General features: G+C 41.9%; 1 protein-coding gene across 3 annotated transcripts in view; it reads right to left on the minus strand.

The window, feature by feature from the left end:
- Positions 1 to 4,695: 4,695 nt before the first annotated feature.
- LOC100565127 (cytochrome P450 2J6) overlaps positions 4,696 to 20,098 on the minus strand; it is a 56,680-nt gene continuing 41,277 nt past the window's right edge. For 2 of the 3 annotated variants that reach the window (XM_062976864.1, XM_062976863.1), the window contains 6 exons: positions 19,836 to 19,996; positions 15,912 to 16,088; positions 14,914 to 15,055; positions 9,287 to 9,471; positions 6,493 to 6,634; positions 4,696 to 4,908 (listed from right to left, as the gene is read on the minus strand). In XM_062976864.1, the coding sequence (XP_062832934.1) occupies positions 4,721 to 4,908; positions 6,493 to 6,634; positions 9,287 to 9,471; positions 14,914 to 15,055; positions 15,912 to 16,088; positions 19,836 to 19,996 (995 nt within the window). In that variant the 3' untranslated portion in view covers positions 4,696 to 4,720. The remainder of the gene's footprint in view (positions 4,909 to 6,492; positions 6,635 to 9,286; positions 9,472 to 14,913; positions 15,056 to 15,911; positions 16,089 to 19,835; positions 19,997 to 20,098) is intronic. The other variant, XM_062976862.1, reaches the window with a different exon arrangement.

Here is a 20,098-nt window from a genome sequence, read left to right on the forward strand (position 1 = left end):
ATATTGAAAACATTGACTACAAAAATGCATTGGATAATCCAGAACATTGGATAAGCGAGTGTTGGATAAGTGAGACTCTACTGTATTTGCATACACACATACACACACCACATTTGTATCCTGCCTTTCTGCGTCATCCAATTAGCAATTCAACACACTTAACAGTCAACCTTTCTATTCCACCTCACTGCATCCTTGGATAAAAGTATGAAACAAGCCTGTAAAACCAGCCACTGTGTGGGATTAATGTTACCACAAATCTAGTAAATTACATGCCCATTAGTATACATTCCAGGCACATTGATAGAAAGCAATATTGAAAATAAATGGTAAATATTATTAAAGACAAAAATATTTAGCAACTAGGCAAAAACAATAATAACAACAACAACATAGTTTAATTCTTGTTTCACTACATTTCAGAATGCTAGTAAATGCATGAACTTGAAAGAAACAGTAAATATTGGCTTGATTCCTACTGGAGTCAAACATCAAAGCCTTTGGGCCTCATTAATTCAACCCAAAGACTGCTATATATAATGTTTACAGCTTTAAAAAATGAAATCTCTTCTAACTCGTTATATTGTTCAGTATGTTTTAGCTTATTTAAATTATCTCACCATTTAAATGCAGTTTGTAAGCCTCCAAGTGGGATATAGAAAGAGAAGAAGCTGTTGTTTTTGTCTTACATAAGCATTGGCAATTGTCCTTTTTTGTGATTGTGTAACAGACATTCAGTTCATGATTATTTATGGTAACTTTTTCTCTCCCATGATATTGTAATTATATCCTGTCATGTATCTCCTTCTGCATGCATCAACTCCAGTTTCCGCTTCTTGATTCCCCACTTTTTCTCCCTTCTCTTGTTTATTGTAATGCATGATACCACTACTTTCCTTCTCTTTCTTTTGAAATGTTCCACCTACAGACTTTGATAACTATCATTGTATGCATTTACACTGTAGAATTAATATGATTCAACATCACTTTAACAGCCGGGATTCAATGTTATAAAATCGTAGGGGCTGTACGGGATTGGCGAGGCACTTTGTCCCACTTTGGCAGAAAAGACTAAAAACCTTGCAAAACTACAACTCCCATATGCCATAATGTTAAGCCATGACTGAAGCTGGATCTACACTGCCCTATATCCCAGATTCTGATCCCACATTATCTGCTTTGAACTGGATTACATGAGTCTACACTGCCAGATCATCTGGGATAAGATATCTGGGATCAGATCCTGGAATATAGGGCAGTGTAGATCCAGTCTGAGTGGAGATTCAAACCCTATTTTCCAGATTTACATTGGCTAGATTTTGGGCTCTAAGCAGGGAGGATGTTCTATAGTCAAATATTTGATTTACAAATGAATATGGAAGTTAGAAACCATTTTGTTTTAAAATTATTTCCATTTGTTCCCGGGTTACAAACAAGAGGTTTGTCCTTAAGTTGAATTTGTATACAAGTCAGAACACGTACATTTTGGAGTGTAACTCCAGCCAAAAAATGTATTATTTAGTTTTGATAGCATAGGGAATGGTCAACATCCCTATAATGTTTGCTTTGCTGTCAGTCTCCCGTACTGAAGATTTCATCTCACTTTCTGTCCTTGTGAAAATTGGATTATTTTAAATTTTAGGTTGTCATGCAAATAAGTATTAGAGACATCCTTTTCTGTTTCTTGTTGATGCTTTCCAACCTGTGATGGGAGAGGTTGAAAGAGAGAGGTTAGATTAGGCATGGGATAACTTGAGCCCTCCAGGTGTTTTAGATTTCAACTCCCACAACTCCCTACCGGCTGTTAGGAATTGTGGGAGTTGAAGTCCAAAACACCTGGGGGGACAGAGTTTGTCCATGCCTGGGTTAGATGCAGTTCCTCCAATGTCTTTTTGCCTGCCTTTTTTTGTTTTGTTTTACTTCTATCATTTTACTTATTTTCCAAAATAAATCAAGAAATGCTTGGTTATTGCCTGCCGAGTTTTAAAACTGCAGCTTTACAAGGTTGTGGTGGAACTATTACTTTTTCTAACAAAGACCTTTAAAAGTGTATGAGAGCTACATAGATAGGATTAGTCTTCTATTACACCACTTCAATGCAAAAGGGGAAAGGGGCTGAGCTGTAGCACAGCTGGAAAATCACCAGCAGTAATAAGATCTACCAACCGAAAGGTGGCCAGTTCAAAGCCCGGTCAGGGTGAGCACTCGACCTCAAACCCAACTCACTGTTTACCCAAGCAGTTCCAAAACAGCTTATAAGCTGTAAGTAGAGAAATTAGGTACTGCAAATTGCGGGGGAAATATCTTACGACAACAACAAGACCAGAAATATGGTGACCAAGAGGAAGGTGAAAGGAGGAAGTCCTGATAGCTCTTTGTCATAGAGAATGAAGCAATAGCACCCCTTGTGACTGAATCTAAGTGCAACCTCAACCTCCAAGGTGTTGTAGCCCAGCCGTCAGGATCAGGCCCTCCACAGGAGATGGAGGTTGACTCAGAGGCAGAATCGGATGATGGGCCTCTGCAGGATCCGAGACCAGGTGACCTTGCAGCTGCCTGTTGTTGAACCTTCAGAAAAAACAGTTAATTGGGGAACATTCCAATGATCACCCAAGTTTGGATTCATCAGATGGAGAGGAGGCAGGGGAGGATACATTATTTGACCGCAGACAATCTATCTCACAAGAAAGGAGTGAAATAGAATGCCTAAGGTGCAGCAGAGCTCCCAAATGCTGTTGAGTCAACTTTCCCTTGTGAAACGGGAATTGCCTGGATTCTCAGGGCAGGTAGGCTTGAGAATCCCTTAAAGGGACCTCGTTCCTGGATTTCCTTGCAGTATCAACATTGCTTTCCTTGGGAGAAGCATCTCCGTTCCAGTCCCTGTTTCTTGCCTTGTTTCCTGTGCTGTTTCTCAAGATACCTGGAGAAAGTTCGAGCCTGCTGACTCTCAAGTAGACCTTGCCTTGTTGCTCCTGTTTCTCGTTACTCCTAGTGGATGTTTTCCATGTGGATTACAGTTGTTGAAATTGCTATGCCTTGTTTGGATCTCTGCAACCTCGGATTACTTGCTGTCTTTGACTCTTTGTGTGGAACTATCGAGTTCTGTCTGTGGATTATAACTTCCAAAGACTTTGTTGGACTATAATTGCACAGTCAAGTACCTTTTATTATAGACTATATACTTCAGAGACCTTTTAATATTTGCTTGCTTATATTCTTCAATAAACTGCTTTGCTTTTGATACTGGCTCAAGTGTGGTTTTCAAAGTGCTCTCGTAGCCCTAGAGTAAAACACAAGGCACCAAAAAAATTGGACTTCAAAACTACCTACCCCCTTCTGTCTGTCTTATTCTGTTCTGTCCTGTCTCCAAACATAATTAAATGTTTGCCGTGTATGTGTATTGTGATCCGCCCTGGGTCCCCTTGGGGTGATAGGGTGGAATATAAATAAAGTATATTATTATTATTATTATTATTATTATTATTATTATTATTATTATTTATTACTATTATTATTACTATTATTATTATTGATATAAATAGATCTGATAAAATTCAGACAGGATAGGGAGCAGAAGCCCCAAAGTGAACATTTATGTGGATGAGTCTCTGAGTGCAAGTAATTATCACCCTCCTCTAAAACCAGGGAAATGCTCAGAAGAAGAAATGTCCCCTGTTATTCCTCCGAAAGGAAAGAAAGAGTTCCAGAAAACTTAAAAGCAGGGACTTTGAGACACAGAGAAGGTGGTTATAGAGGGCTGCCTACTGGGATTGTGATTCTATCACCTTCTATTGTTGTATGTAAATTATTGTCTTGTGGTAGAATTTTTATTATCTTCTAATTTTTGTATTACACTGTATTTTTTGTATTAAGATTTAAATTTGTTAGTAGAAAGATTTTTATAATAAAAAATAAAAAGTTACAGGATTTGCAAAACAATGGTTTATTTTTCCAGAAAATCTTTAATGAAATACAGAAATACATATTGAAAACATAGTAGGAGATATTCTAAATATGAGGTTGAAACCACAGACTTATCAAGTAATGAAACATGTAAATGTAGAATAGAGGTGAATGAAGTATGTGCTTTTTAAATCGTATATATTAGAAAATAATTTGGATAATGAAGACTACTTAACTGTCTTTCTTGCCTATTTTTTGAAATATTGTGTATTGGAATATAATTTGGATAATAAAGATTACTTATTTCTCTTTCTTTCCTTTTTTTTGAAATTGTATTTTAGTATTACAATATAATCTAGGTAATGAAGATTATTTCTTGTTTCTCTTGCCCATTTTTCTACTGTAAACATCTCTATATTGTTGTCCAGGTACACAGTCATCACTATATAATAAATATTATACACACACACACACACTGCGCTACACACCTCTTTACAGACCTTTCTTGCAAGTAGAAGATCAATACCTTCAACAAGCTCACAGTTTGGACTCTAGCTACTTTTCCCAAAGAAACCTGAAAAATTGTATAAAGTTGTTTGGAAGAGATGAGCAAAGTGGAAGTGTCACCTATCCAGTGAATCCACTCCAGGTTTTAGCCCAAGTTTTAAAGAAGATGCTCTGGGTGCTGAACTACTTGGCTTCTCTAAACCAGTGGTTTCCAAATTTTCGTCCTCCAGATGTTAGGAATTCAATTTCTAGAAGCTTGAAAATATAGAAATAAATAAGGTGATAAAATTTATTTTGTTTGTTTATTTTATCAGGGGCTATGGCGAGGAACAGCACACACTTTATATGGGTGGGGTGGTGTTGTTATTCCTATTATAGGGTTTGGGTTAAGTTCTTTGACTCCTTTTGGCAGCTGGAAGCGGAAAGCCCTCAGCAGGTTGGTCAAGAAGAGGAAGTACTCCATTCTCGCCAGTTGCTCTCCCAAACACACCCGGGCACCTGAAGAGGAAATAAAGAAAGTGAGTATATATTCCAGACAGAATATAGTTGTGGTTCTGGGACCAGAATATGAATTGGTAACCAGAGCCATCCTTAGGTAGTTTTCTATAGTAGGCAAAGGTAATTTTTGCCCCCCCCCCCCCCGTGGCACAGGGTCACGCGGGGCGGGGGCGGGGCCACTTTCCCAATTCTGGCAGTGTCCTTTCTGCCTGAATTCCTCTCCAATGCTTCTTCCATTGCCAGTAGCCTGGCTGGACCTTCCCGCTGCGCAGCCTGACCCCTCCCCCGTGTGGCCCCCCACATAGCCCCTGCAGGAAGGCCCAGAAAGGAGGAGAAGGAGGCGGGGGTGGCTCCATCCTCCTGGGGCCTCGACGGCGCCCCCCGGGACGCTGGCGCCACAGGCAAAAGCCTACCTCCCCTAGCGGTTGGACCGCCTCTGTTGGTAACCTATAATCCATTCCTTTTGTCAAAGTGCTCTTCTATGTTGGACAAAAAGCTTTTGTTGGATTTACTCCTGTACTTATTAGATTTTTAAATATATATATACATACGAGGTTCTTTTCAACTGAGTCAGTTGCTTGAGATATTTCAAGACTAATCATGACTTTTGTCTGCTTGTCCTGAATTCAAATATTCATGGCTACTTCTTTCCTATTCAAGGAGTTTCTGATACAGGTCAGCGTAAATTCCCATGTCTGTATCCATTGTCTCGGTTCCTTTTTAAACTTCTGCGTAGCCCTCCGGTGACATATGGAAACCATGTTAATTCTGCAATGCAGATGCATCCAAAGTCACCTCTCCTGACCTGACCACACACTTCTCCCCGAAACCTGATGTAAATGTTATTCTCATCCATTCTCCAACTGCCAGCAGAAGAAACGTGGTAAAATAGGTGAGGTGGGGGGATAGTAATTGTGACAGAAGTGCTGCAGTCATAACACAGTAGCAATTGTGAATATGAAGTACAGTAGAGTCTCGCTTATCCAACATAAACTGGCCGACAGAAGATTGGATAAGCAAAAATGTTGGATAATAAGAAGGGATTAAGGAAAAGCCTATTAAATATCAAATTACATTATTATTTTACAAATTAAGCACAAAAACATCATGTTTAGGAGTGTGGCTGCACTTGTGTTGTTGTTGGACATGTTGGCCCGCTGCGCGTTGCTGCCGAGAGAAACAGCTATGGATCCAGGCAGGAGGCAGACTGCGTTGGATAATACAGAACGTTGGATAAGCGAAGGTTGGGTAAGCGAGACTCTACTGTAATTATTTGTATTTACTTATTTGAATTCACAATCCTTGGTATCTACTTTACCAAGCATCAACTGTGTGGGGAGAAAGAGGTTCATTCTGTACGAGAATTGTGTTTCCATGAGGTTTTGATAGAGGGAGTCGGATGAGTAGATGTCCCTTCATTAAGTTAACTCATTGTTTATGATAGGATCCATTGCAAAACTTATTGAGTTATCTTTTTATTGGGGATATTTACTGAATTTTGTTTCAATAGTAACTACTGAAGTAGACATAGGATTTTGGCCATGGTTTCTCAACATTTCTACAAGTTTGAACTTCTACAGTTACCTGCACCAAATGGCAGAAATTCTTCTCTAGCCACAAAATTCCCCTCCTTGTCCAAGAAATGATTCGGATTGAACTCTTCAGGAGTCTCCCATTGTTCAGGATCAAAAAGAACGGAGCGTACATCTGGTATAACAATGGTCCCCTAAAAAGAAAAAAAATGATTGGCACCCACAGAGACACACATGAGCACACTTCTCTTGGAACTGCAAATTCAGTGGGAATGAGCTGTGTGTGTACATCAATACTCACAAAGTCAGATGCTGGTCTAGCTAACTACCATCCTGCTTCTGAATATCAGCGCTGGCAGATAAAATCAGTTCCACATATGTGAGCTTTTGGACCCTTTGGTTAATGAGGAATGGGGACCCTTTGGGTACATTTACACTGTAAAACTAATTCATCCTGGCACCACTTGAACTTCCATGGCTCAGTACTATGGAATCATTTACACTGTATACTAATTTTAATAAATAAAAATAATTTTTAAAAAATACGATGGGATCCTGGGAGCTGAAGTTTGGTGAAGCAACAGCATTCTTAGGCAGAGAAGGGGAAAGGCATTGTAAAATCACAGGATTCCATCGTATTGAGCCAAAGAAGTTCAAATGGTGTCAAGCTCCGTAACAATATTATAATAATATACTTTATTTATATTCTGCTCTATGTCCTCGAGGCAACTCAGAGCGGATTACAGGTACATATATGGCAAACATTCAATGCTATTATACAATTGACAAAGACGGGCAGTACATAAACAGAGGCAAGGCTTCCTTCTTTCCATCTCCCGCATTTGGCTGTGCTCGACTCAGCCATGGGGAGGTGCTGTTGTTTCATTTTCCACCCCAAAAAGCCTGTCATCCATGGACGCCTTCCTGGTCGGATTTTTCTGGCATGCTTCCAGAAGTGCCTTTTAACTCCCCGCCAAAGTGGTACTTATTTATCTACTTACATTGTAGACAGAAGCATGAGCTGACATCGGGAGCTCACCCTGACCATGGCTTGAACTGCCAACCTTCCTGTCAGCAAGATCTTCTATAGCTGGTGGTTTAACCCACTGTGCTAGCCGGGGCCCTACACAATGGGTGTAGATGCACCCATTGTGGTTAGTTATGTGATCCCAGTTAAGAATGGGACACTATGTGTTGATAAATATGCATAATCCAAGAATTCTCAGCTACATGGCTAGAATTCTGGTTACTTCCACTTAAAATAGACCCACCCACTGAATCCATAGATGAATGCCAGTTCAAGACTTAATTGTTTCATACAGGAGAGAGGGGAAGGGCCATTTTTATTTCTTTAGGGAGATGGGGGGGGGACAATTACAAGAAAGGCTCTCTATCTCTTGTTCCCACTAGTTGCGCTTGAGACATGGGTGGGAGCGGGAGAAGGGCCTCCTCCAATGATCGCAGTGTATTAGATGGTGTATACCAGTGGTTACCACACTTATTTGGCCTACCGCCCCCTGGAAAGGGGCGAGTGGCTTAGAGGGGTGGGCATGCCTCCTGCTCAAAGGGGTGGGGCTGAGCCTCCCCCCTAGTCCAAGATGCAGGGCTGGGAGGAGAGGTGGGCGGGGCCACAAATGGGCAGCCATGACTGGGATGGGCGGAGTTATGAGCTCTGAGGCAGGGCTGAGCTTCTATCCGTGTCCTGTGGCGCCTGCCAGGACACAGGGGGCGGGGCTAGAGGAGGGGGCGGGGCCTCTTCCCAAGTGCCTGACGGGGCGGAACCTCGCCGCTGTGTTCTAACAAGCTCCTCAGGGGAGGTATACAGAGGCTCATCCCTGTCTTGCGCTCTTGGGAAAAGGCCCCGCCCCCACCCTTAGCCCTGCACTTTAGTCCTAAAAGGCCCTCTGTGTCCCTCACAAGAGGCCTCAACAAGAGCCTCAGGAGAGGTATAGAAGATTCTCAGCCTTGTCTCGGGCTCTTGGGAAGAAGCCACGCCCACTCCTCTAGCTCCGTCTCCTGTGTGTCCTAACAGGCGCCTCAGGTGCTCAGCCCTGTCACTTGGGAAGAGGTCCTGCCCCTCCTCTGGCCCTGCCCCGTGTCCTAATAGGTGCCATCACCGCCCCCCTGGATTGCTCCAGCGCCCACAGGGGGGCGGTAGCGCCCACTTTGCGAATCTCTGGTGTATACAAAGAGATGCGATTTGACAGATAGCCTAGACCTGAGCCGTTTAGGGCTGTAAAGGTAATGACTAGCACTTTGTATCTAGCCCGGAAGCAGATTGGCAGCCAGGGGAGCTGCTGCAACATGGGAGTGGGTCTCTTCCTGTGCTGCAATCCTGTTAATAACCTGGCTGCGGATCTTTGTACTAGTTGAAGTCTCCAAACTGTCTTCAAAGGCAGCCCCACATAAAGAGATTTACAGTAGTCCAGATGGGATGGGATTATTTCATGGACTACCATGGCCAAGTCTGGCGTCTCAAGGTATGGGGCACAGCTGGCGCACAAGTTTTAACTGTGCAAAGGCACTCCTGGCCCTGCTGACACCGGAGGTTCCAGGGTCAGCAATGAATCCAGGATCACCCCCAGACTACAAACCTGTGTTTTCAGGGGGGGGTGTAATCCCATCCAACACAGGCTGTAACCCTATACCTTATTCTGTTTTATGACTAACCAGGAGTACCTCTGTCTTGCCTGGATTTAATCTCAATTTGTTAGCCCTCATCCAGTCCATTCCTGATGACAGGCACCGGTTTTGAGATTACATTTCGCAAAAAGTCATCCAGTGGAGGATATATATGGGATATATCTTAGGACATGTTCAAGTGCAGCCATGACAACATTCTGTACCTTGGGAATGTGAAAGCCTCTCAGGTTCATGTCTTTGGTTGATTGTCTTGGGAACCCAACTAACAAGATATACTTTGAACGCTGGATCTCATGAAACACAGCATTCGTATAAGGAAGTTTCTTTAGGTCTTGATAGCAGATGGAAGAGGAAACCAATACATCTTCTATCTCCTTGTAGACTTTATCTGGGGAAAATGGTAGACATTGATAGAAGTTTCATTTTGAATAGTACATATTGCTTCAAAAAACCTTGAGAAACCATTGGTGATATTTTGACCCAATGAGATTGTATATATATGAGCATATTAATATAAATGCAACACACTTTAATGACACTCAATTACAGTTGGTTTGTTGCATTTCCATCAAACGTTTCCTCCAAGGAGTTCAAATCAGGTTCATGCCTCAGTAGGAATATGAATTTGGTTCATCCTAATCCCAGTACCACATTCTAATCCAGAATGGAGAAAGTACAGCCTTTTGGGAACATCAAGCTCACATTTTTTAAAAAATGTCAGTCCCCAGGATACCCAAGCCATTCACAAAGCCCATGGATTTCCAATTACACAATTGTCGTCGACGTTGTTGTTTTCTTCTTCTTCTTCTATTATTATTATTATTATTATTATTATTATTATTATTATTATTATTATTAATTTATTTAATTAGTGAAGGCAGCCTTATAAATTGTTTTCAGTTGTACAAGATATCTTAAAAACATGCTTGTTTCTTAGGCTGCTCAGCTTTCGCAATCATACATAGAAATGAGAAATATGAGGGTGTGAAAGATCTTAGCTTTATTATTTAATATCTTTACACTTCACGATCATGTCTAGTTCTTTCTCAACTGCACTTCGAAATCTTAATTCTCTTCCAATGCCTTGACTGCAGTCTCCAGTCTGATCGATGACTGAGCCAAGGTCAGGAAAATCTTAAATTAATTCAAGCTCTTCACCATTCCCTTTAAAGTTAGGTAAATCACCTCTGGTTAAGGTGGTCTTTATAGTGACAATTCAATGAAGCATGCCAGGTCAGCCCCTTATTTTATTTTTATTTATTTGCGACATTTATATACCACCCTTCTCACCCCGAAGGGGACTCAGGGTGGTTTACAAGTATATATACATACAATATATTATATTATACAACTATATTGCAATATTATTAGTAATATTGCATGTAATATAAATATACAATTATAATAGTGAATTATAATTATTATTACATTGTATTACAACATAATATTCTCTGAGGAGATGATAGATTAGTTCAGGGGTCCCCAAACTAAGGCCCGGGGGCCAGATGCGGCCTATCAAAGCCATTTATCCGGCCCCCATGGCACAAGGGCAGAAGGGGGTTGGGCTAAATGACCCAAGGGGTCTCTTCTTCTCTTACAACCCTTATTATTATTAATATTTGAAGCACAACAAGATAAGTCCACAGCAGACACTCTGCTGACTGTTGTACTGGATCACACAGCGGACACTTCCCAAGTATCTAGGACTGTGTGATGTATCAGCAAATAATGCATGCAGGTCCCAGTAAGGTGGCCTTCTGCAGCTGGCAGATGGTAATTTTGTCAGCGCCGATTGTGTTTAAGTGCAGGCCAAGGCCTTTAGGCCCTGCACCCAGTGTGCCGATCACCACTGGGACCACCTTGACTGGCTTGTGCCAGAGTTTTTGTAATTCGATCTTTAAATCCTCATATCGTGTCAGCTTTTCCAGTTGTTTCTCCTCAATCCTGCTGTCACCTGGGATTGCAACATCGACAATCCATACTTTGTTTTTTAACACGATTGTGAGGTCAGGAGTATTGTGTTCCAAAACAATGTATTATCATTATCATTATCATCATCATCATCATTATTATTAACATTGAGGCTGGGTGGCCATCTGTCAGGGGTGCTTTGCTTGTGATTTCGGTGCACAAAGGCAGAAGGGGATTTGACTCAATGGCCCAAAGGGTCTCTTCCAACCCTCTTTTTTATTATTATTATTATTATTGTTGTTGCTGTTATTATTATTGTTATTGTTATTATTATTATTTATTGCTTGGTGGCCAACTATAGTCCGGCCCTCCAACGGTCCGAAGGATAATGAACTGGCCCCCTGTTTAAAAAGTTTGGGGACCCCTGGATTAGGTATTGGCAAACCAGGGCTTTTTCGGCAGTGGCTCTATGGCTGTGGAACTCCTTGCCAAGGAGCAGCTGAAGACCTGGTTGTGGGACCAAGCTTTTGGCCCATCCTAGGATATGAGCTGATATGACCTGATGAATTCTGTGAATTAATATTAAGTCGAAGACAGACTGGCTCTGACTGACTCAAAACTTCCCCTGTTGTAATGGTCATATGGTTTTAATTGTTTCAATTTGATTTGGATATCAGCTTTATTTGTGTTTTATGTTTGGTTTTTACTACGTGTTGTATTATATGTGGCATTTAATTCTGCCATTGTGTAAGACTGCTCTGGGTCCCCCTGGGAGAGAAGAGTGGTATAGAAATTAATTAATTAATTAATTAATTAAATAGAAATGGGCGAAAATCCTCTAAGCACAAGGGCCTGGATTCTGAAAATGAATCTCTGGCTGAAAATAATTGTATTCAAATCAGGAACAGGCCTATCACATTTTATCCCATCCGAAACCACTCAACCCTTTTGGGCAAGGAGGGCTGATTAGAAAGCGACCTCAATTGGTCTATCAGTGTCCCTTTTTGCTGCACCTTGGTTTCAAAACGGCACAGAAATTACTGAAGCAACGGATAAGAGACATTGCCCTGGGAGAGCTCAGAGCTCACTCAAATTCACCACGTTCCCCTAGGGCAGTGATGGCCAACCTATGACACGCGTGTCAGCAATGTCACTCCTAGCCATTTTTGCTGACACGCTGCCGCATGCAAATTCATTGGATGACTAATGTCTTTTGTGGACAAATTTGGTGTGATTTGGTCCAGTGGTTTTGTTGTTTACTCCATGGGAATTATGCACATTACATATATATCATTCTATTATTATTGTAGTATATTAGTATATTATTATTATTATTATTATTATATTCATTATTCATGACTACATTGAAACTACAATAGAGAGAAATCAGCGTGGAAACTGCAAGAGGTACCATAGATTGTTGTACATGGAAATAATGGTAGTAAATAGTTTTGGATTTATTAAATACAGTTATATATTACAATTATATATTTTTGTTATTTAAACATATATATATATATATATATATATATATATATATATATAGTGAAATTAAGGGTTTTTTCTCGAAGTGACACACCACCTAAGTCATGCTAGGTTTTTTGGTGAATTTTGACACACCAAGTGCAAAAGGTTACCCATCATTGCCCTAGGGCCTTGAATTTACCATACACTGAGCCGTTTGAGTCATGTAATTATCCTAATAGTCTCGCAGTGTCGAATTACCGACTAAATGTACTTCCATCAGAGCTGCTAAATGGCAGACTATCTAGCATCCCCTTCTCCCAAAGATTATGCCCGTGCAGTGGAAATGAAACAGAATCTTTAGAACATATCTTAGAATCTTAGAATCATAGAGTTTGAAGAGACCTCATGGGCTTTCCAGTCCCACCCCCTGCCAAGAAGCAGGAAATCACATTCAGAACACCCCGACAGATGGGCATCCAGCCTCTGCTTAAAAGCTTCCAAAGAAGGAGCCTCCACCACAGTCCGGGGAAGAGAGTTCCACTGCCGAACAGCCCTCACAGTGAGGAAGTTCTTCCTGATGTTCAGGTGGAATCTCCTTTCTTTCCTGTAGTTTGAAGCCATTGTTCCGCGTCCTAGTCTGCAGAGCAGCAGAAAACAATCTTACTCCCTCCTCCCCTTTGACTTCCCCTCACATATTTATACATGGCCATCATGTCTCCTCTTCTCTTCTGCAGGCTAAACATGCCCAGCTCTTTAAGCCGCTCCTCATAGGGCTTGTTCTCCAGACCCTTGATCATTTTATTTGCCCTCCTCTGGACACGTTCCAGCTTGTCAACATCTCCCTTCAATTGTGATGCCCAGAACTGGACTCAGTGTGATTCCAGGTGTGGTCTGACCAAGGCAGAATAGAATAGAGGTAGGGGCGGTTCACCCATAAGGCAATTTGGGCGGTTGCCTGAGGTGCCGTCCTTTGGGGAGCAGTTGAGGCTGCCTCCCGCCGGGGGAAGCGGCTGACGAGCTCACGCGCTGCCGCTTCCAGAGAGGTCTCTTGGAAACTAGGCAAGTAGGGTTTATATATATGTGGAATGTCAGTCCTTGAGGCAAGTGTGAATGTTGTAAATGGCCACCTTGATTAGCATTTAATGGCTTTGCAACTTCAAAGCCTGTCTGCTTCCTGTCTGGGGGAATCCATTGTTGGGAGGTGTTAGCTGGCTTTGATTGTTTCCTGTCTGGAATTCCTCTGTTTTCTGAGTGGTGTTCTTTATTTATTGTCCTGGTTTTAGAGTTTTTTTTAATACCAGGGGCCAGATTCCCTTTCAGTGGCCTTTTAATTGTGGATTATCTGCCTTGATATTCTGGGTTATATGGCTGTGTGAAAGGACCCTCAGTGCACTTCCACATAGCCATATAACCCAGAATATCAAAGCAGAATAACCCACAATATCTGCTTTGAACTGGGTTATTTGAGTCCACACTGCCCTATATCCCAGTTCAATGTTTGGTGCTAAATTCACAAATATATTAATTCCTACATAACATTACCATGTATTGAACTGCTTTTTCTGTCAATTTGTTGTAAAACATGATGTTTTGGTGCTTAATTTTGTAAAATCATAATGTAATTTGATGTTTAATAGGTTTTTCCTTAATCCCTCCTTATTATCCAACATTTTCACTTATCCAACACTTTTATTTTTCAGTGATTGGTTTGGAGGGGGGTGCCAAAATTCTGTTCACTTACACTTGAAAATTACCTAGGGCCGGCCCTGAATAGAGGGGTAGCATAACTTCCCTGGATCTTGTTGCCGTGCCGCTATTACTCAGCCCAACGAGGTCAACTCATACACCCAATCCTGACCGGATTGTCTGACCATGCCCTGCAAGGGAAGGTCAGACATCTTATGGAGGATCAGCACCACGAGGTGACCCTCACAGTGGCAAAGTTCCTTGCAGTGGCAGCAAGGCTGAGGAAGAGCCTAGTCTCCAATCAGGGTATTGCCTGACATTGTGTAGTTTGTGTCTGTTTAGCACATTTTCCCCATTTTGAATGTTCTGTAAACTCCTGTATGTTATCCACTTAACAGCTGTGGGTCGATGGACCATAATAAAGTTTATACAAATTATTATATGGTCATTTCCTAGTGTGTATGCAACAAAAGTAAGATTGTGCATGGGCAAAGAAGCTAGATACATGTGATTTCCTGTAAAGCATGTTATTTTTTAAAAATAGAAACTTTAGTGCAGTTTAGTGTGCACATAACAGAAGGATGTTATAAAGAGCAAGCCCACCTAGTTTTGGTGTGGCAGTTTCTTCTCCAGCACAGCTGGGCTGTCACCTTTGTCCAAAGAAACTCTTGAAATCAGATACTGTGGTACATCTTAACAGCATTACAATTCACACAATAAGGTTTTTAAGTTGGATTTGCTCCTATTGCACATAAATCTCTCTTACCCTGTATATCTGGATAATTTGTCAAAAGGAGGATTGCCCATTTCAAGGCAGTGGCAGTCGTTTCTGTTCCAGTAATAAATAAGTCTTGAATATACTGAGCCAGGTTTTCTTCATCATACGTAGAGTCAGGATCGTTCTTGCTCTGAAAATAAACACAAAAAGGTGATATTTTTAATGAATTAAAGGCATGCCTTCATAGCTTTCTTTACTTCTGTAGCCACACATTGTTTTAGCAGAAAATCTGGATATTTTTAGACTTTGGGACGCTTTGGGTTTCAGATTTCCAGATAAGAAATTCTCAATCTGTGATTGAATGGAAGGGCAGCATTCTCAGAGTCTCTCAAGATGAGAAATAACATTCTCTGAAAGTCCCAAATTTTGGTTTCTGCACAAATCAATTTCATTTTGAAGACCCACATGACATTTTCTGTATCTGGAAATATTTCTGGGGGTTCCTGGCATTTGCAACAACTTTTCATTCCTACTCTCTAGATCAGTTTAAAGCAATCCATGATTTTCTGATGAGAAACAGATCTCTAATTGCTTTGCATGATTCTACATTCTCAGAATTAACTGAGCTAATTGGTAAGCCCCTTCCACACAGCTGTATAAAATCCACATTGAAGTGGATTATATGGCAGTGTGGACTCAGATCACCCAGTTCAAATCACATATTGTGGATTATCTGCATTGATATTTTGAGTTATATGGCTGTGTGGAAGGGCCCTGAGAGTTTCCCATTCATCTTCTTTGGATTTTACCTGCATATCCAAACCCTTTTCTAAAATATACCTTATTCCTGTCCCTTGTATTCTTTCTCCTCCCTATCTTGGTGCTCATATGTCACATCTAGAATGAGACATTTTAGAAATTGTTATTTTAATAATTTCCACTTCATTACTCAGAATTTATAGAAAGTGTGTCCTAGAAGCAATAGATGTGTTTCACAGACTTCCCCTCCCCCCTCCTTTCTGGAAAATCCCTGAAACAAAACTTACTTTCTCCATTTGAAGTAGATAGAAATCAATGAAGTCCTGTGGGTCATGGCAGGAGTTGTCCTCCTTGTGTTTCTCTATTTTCGTCTTTGCTAATGAAAAGATCATATTTGAGGCATAAAATGCCTTCCTGTGAAGTCCAGGAAGTTTTTTCATAAGCCATGGCATTACTTCATAAAGCTACAGGGAAGACAAAAGTAAAATCCAGCCTGTAGAAAAATGTAGTTGCATGGGGGTTGCACTGCACCACACTTCCATTGAATACCAATGCTGCACAACCAATTGTTTCTCTTATCAATATGCCTACAATCCAGAATGCACAATGATGTTTCCCTAGTCCAAGCAAATGCAGTGGTACATTGAAGGCACCAAGAAATATTTTGACACCTTCCATGAATGCACAATTGTATGACTGGGATTCTTTTGGCTAATCCCATTTGGATCAGATTCATTTAATCAACTGAGTGGTGAATTGACAAATGGGTGTTGTGACTCAGCCTTTGTGTGACTCTGATGAGGATTCTGGAATGCAGTTTCAAGATGATGGGATTCAGGTTCAGGATGAGTTTCAAGATGACTGGACTTGGAGGTACTGTCCTGCAGTGGCTCCACTCATTCCTGGAGGGTCGGTCCCAGATGGTGTCATTGGGGGAAGCCTGCTCGGCCCCACAACCGTTGACTTGTGGGGTCCCGCAGGGCTCTGTATTGTCTCCCATGTTGTTTAACATCTACATGAAGCCGCTGGGAGAGATCATCAGGAGTTTCGGGGTGCTGTGTCATCTGTACGCAGATGATGTCCAGCTCTGTCACTCCTTCCCACCTGTCACTAAGGAGGCTGTTCAGGTCCTGAACCGGTGCTTGGCCACTGTGTTGGACTGGATGAGGGCGAACAAATTGAAATTGAATCCAGATAAGACAGAGGTCCTCCTGGTCAATCACAGGGCCGAACAGGGTATGGGGTTACAGCCTGTGTTGGAGGGGATCGCACTCTCCCTGAAGACACAGGTGCATAGTCTGGGGGTTCTCCTGGACTCATCACTGAGCCTGGATCCTGAGGTCTTCACGGTGGCCAGGGGAGCATTCGACCAACTAAGACTTGTGCACCAGCTGCGCTTGTATCTTGGGAAGTCTGACTTGGCCACAGTGGTCCACACTCTGGTTACATCCTGTTTGTATTACTGCAACACTGTCGGACTGGATGAGGGCCAACAAATTGAAATTGAATCCAGACAAGACAGAGGTCCTCCTGGTCAGTCGGAAGGCCGAACAGGGTATAGGGTTACAGCCTGTGCTGGATGGGGTCACACTCCCCCTGAAGGCGCAGGTGCGCAGTCTGGGGGTGATCCTGGACTCTTCGTTGAGCCTGGAGCCCCAGGTCTCAGCGGTGGCTAGGGGAGCCTTCGCACAATTAAAACTTGTGCGCCAGCTGCGACCATACCTTGGGAAGCCGGACTTGGCCACGGTGGTCCACGCCTTTGTTACATCCCGTTTAGACTACTGCAACGCACTCTATGTGGGGCTGCCTTTGAAGACTGTTCGGAAGCTTCAGTTAGTCCAACGGGAGGCTGCCAGGTTAATAACTGGAGCGGCGTTCAGGGAGCGTACCACTCCTCTGTTACGTCAGCTCCACTGGCTGCCAATTAGCTACCGAGCACAATTCAAGGTGCTGGCTTTAGCCTATAAAGCTCTAAACGGTTCCGGCCCAGCTTATCTGTCCAAATGTGTCTCCCGCTATGACCCACCTCGAAGCTTAAGATCGTCGGATGAGGCCCTGCTCGCGGTCCCATCAGCCTGACAGGTGCGGCTGGCGGGGACGAGAGACAGGGCCTTTTCAGTAGTGGCTCCCCGCCTATGGAATGCCCTCCCCATTGAAATCAGGCAGGCTCCCTCCCTCCTATCCTTCCGTAGGAAGGTAAAAACTTGGTTGTGGGGCCAGGCTTTCGAATAAGAATCAGCAGCATTAATTACTATTATGTATGCTGGAACTCAATTGACAGACCCAGTCTTTTAAACTTGTACACGCCTATCTATATTTTATAAATGCATTTTATGAATGTTATATGTAAGTAAATTTTTTAACTGATTTATAGTGTATTGTACTGTTTTGATATGTCTGTTTTATTGTAAGCCGCCCTGAGTCCCCTGTTGGGTGAGAAGGGCGGGATATAAATATTGTAATAAATAAATAAATAAATTATGGGATTCAGGTGCAGAGTGTTCCGGCTGTTGGAGATGAGGAGCAGGGAGGCTTTCCCATGGGAAGAAATGTTGTTGTTAATGATGATGGTGTTCACGTGCAAGAAGCAGAAAGGGAGAGCAGCTCCCAGTCTCTGTCTGATAACACTAACGAGCCCTGTGGCCTTGAAAACGATGAGGCCGCTTTCTAGATCGGGCTAGTCATTTGGAATTTCGGGGGTTGCGCAGAAGTCTCAGAATAGCAAATAAGAGGGAGTTCAAAGGGCAAAGAAATGCCTTCATGTTATGCTATTAAAACAGTCTGCTGAGAGGGAAATATTCGTCCAAGCAATTTTCCTTGCTTGAATCAAGAACCAAGTCTGCTCTCTTGTGTTATTTTGCAGCCTGGATGTATCCTTGTTTCTGGGACTTTGGCTTCATTTTAAGGACCTTGTTTCATGCCTAATGTTTCCATGGATTTGTTTCTTACAGCCTTGTTTTTGTAACTATCTTCTGGAACCGAACTTTTACCTTTTATGATCTATATTTTCCTTATTTCCTAATAAACTACAAAAGACTACATTCTGTTTGCAGCCTGGTGTCTTTAGCAAGGTGAAGCTAACCTGAGGTGTGACAATAGGCAAATGTGGTTGAGTCAGTGGCTCTACACCAGGCATGGGAAAACTTCGGCCCTGCCACTGTTTTTGACTTCAACTTGTACAACTGTGGTAGATGAAGTCCAAAACACCTGGAAGGCCAAAGTTTGCCCATGCCATCTCTACGCTGATCTAAACTAACAATAGCAAACGGCCTGTGTGAAATGATTATGCTTATGGTACTTTGCTGTACCATAAGCATCAACCAGGGAACAAATATGTCTTTTGTTTATTTCGCTAAGGTCTGGACCTTTGCAGGTGAAGGCCCTGTGTGGATTGACTCCTGTGAGTGTTTCCACAGTCCCGGGTGTCAATCCCCACAGCAATCCCGGTTCTTTGGACACCGGAAGGTGTGGAATGGCACCCACCCCCTCCCCTCCCAGCCACCCATCCCCTGCCCCAAAGAAAATACCATATATATTTGAGTATAAGCCGACCCGAATATAAGCCGAGGCACCTAATTCTACCACAAAAACTGGGAAAATGCATTGACTCAAGTATAAGACAAGGGTGGGAAATACAGCAGCTACGGGTCAATTTCAAAAATAAAAATAGATATTAATAAAATTATATTATTTGAGTCAGCAGTAGGTTAAATGTTTTTGAATATTTATATAAAACTGTAATTTAAGATTATAATAAGACTTTAATAAGATAAGACTGTCCAACTCTTTTTACCCCTTTTTACCCCATTATACCTTTTTATCCCAGACTATTTACCTGTATCCCCTCATCTCTCTTTCATCACTTTTTAATGTTTTAATTTTTTATTCCTTTTCTTTTGCTTTATTCCAATTTCACCACCAACCCTCCCTCACTTACCTTTCCCTTTTTAATTATGTACACAAAAGAAAATCTGAATAAAAATTATTTTTAAAAAGAAGAAGAAGAAGAAGAAGATGGGGGGGGGGGGAGGTTGACCTGGGATTGCATGTGGCCACCCCCAGAGGAAAAGCCTAGGGTTTGGGTTGTGGGTGGGGACTAAATTCTTGATCTAAATCCTGGGAGCACCTGGTATGTAATATTCCAGTTCCTCCCAGGATTTAGCTATGTCTGGAAGGCCCCTAATTTAGAGGGTAAGAAAAAACTCACTTACTGCATGAGAAAAGCTTCCTATGGCCATTACACCAAGATCAAGGGCTTCAATTAATTTCTTGAAGTTTTCATCTTCAAGAGAAAACCGTTGTCCAAATGTCACAGCACATATCATATTGGAGATGGAATTTGTGATGGCCATTGAAGGATCAAATGGTTGCCCTGTAAATAAAGTTCTGTTAATATGAATTCAATGCCTTAGTCTAATAGTAGGAGTTGTTCTTTCTTTTGGTGAAGAGAAATTGTTGGCATCTCCATGAGTTT

This window comes from Anolis carolinensis, chromosome 3 (genome assembly GCF_035594765.1).
Source record: "Anolis carolinensis isolate JA03-04 chromosome 3, rAnoCar3.1.pri, whole genome shotgun sequence".
In the NCBI taxonomy this organism is placed as follows: Eukaryota; Metazoa; Chordata; class Lepidosauria; order Squamata; family Dactyloidae; genus Anolis; species Anolis carolinensis.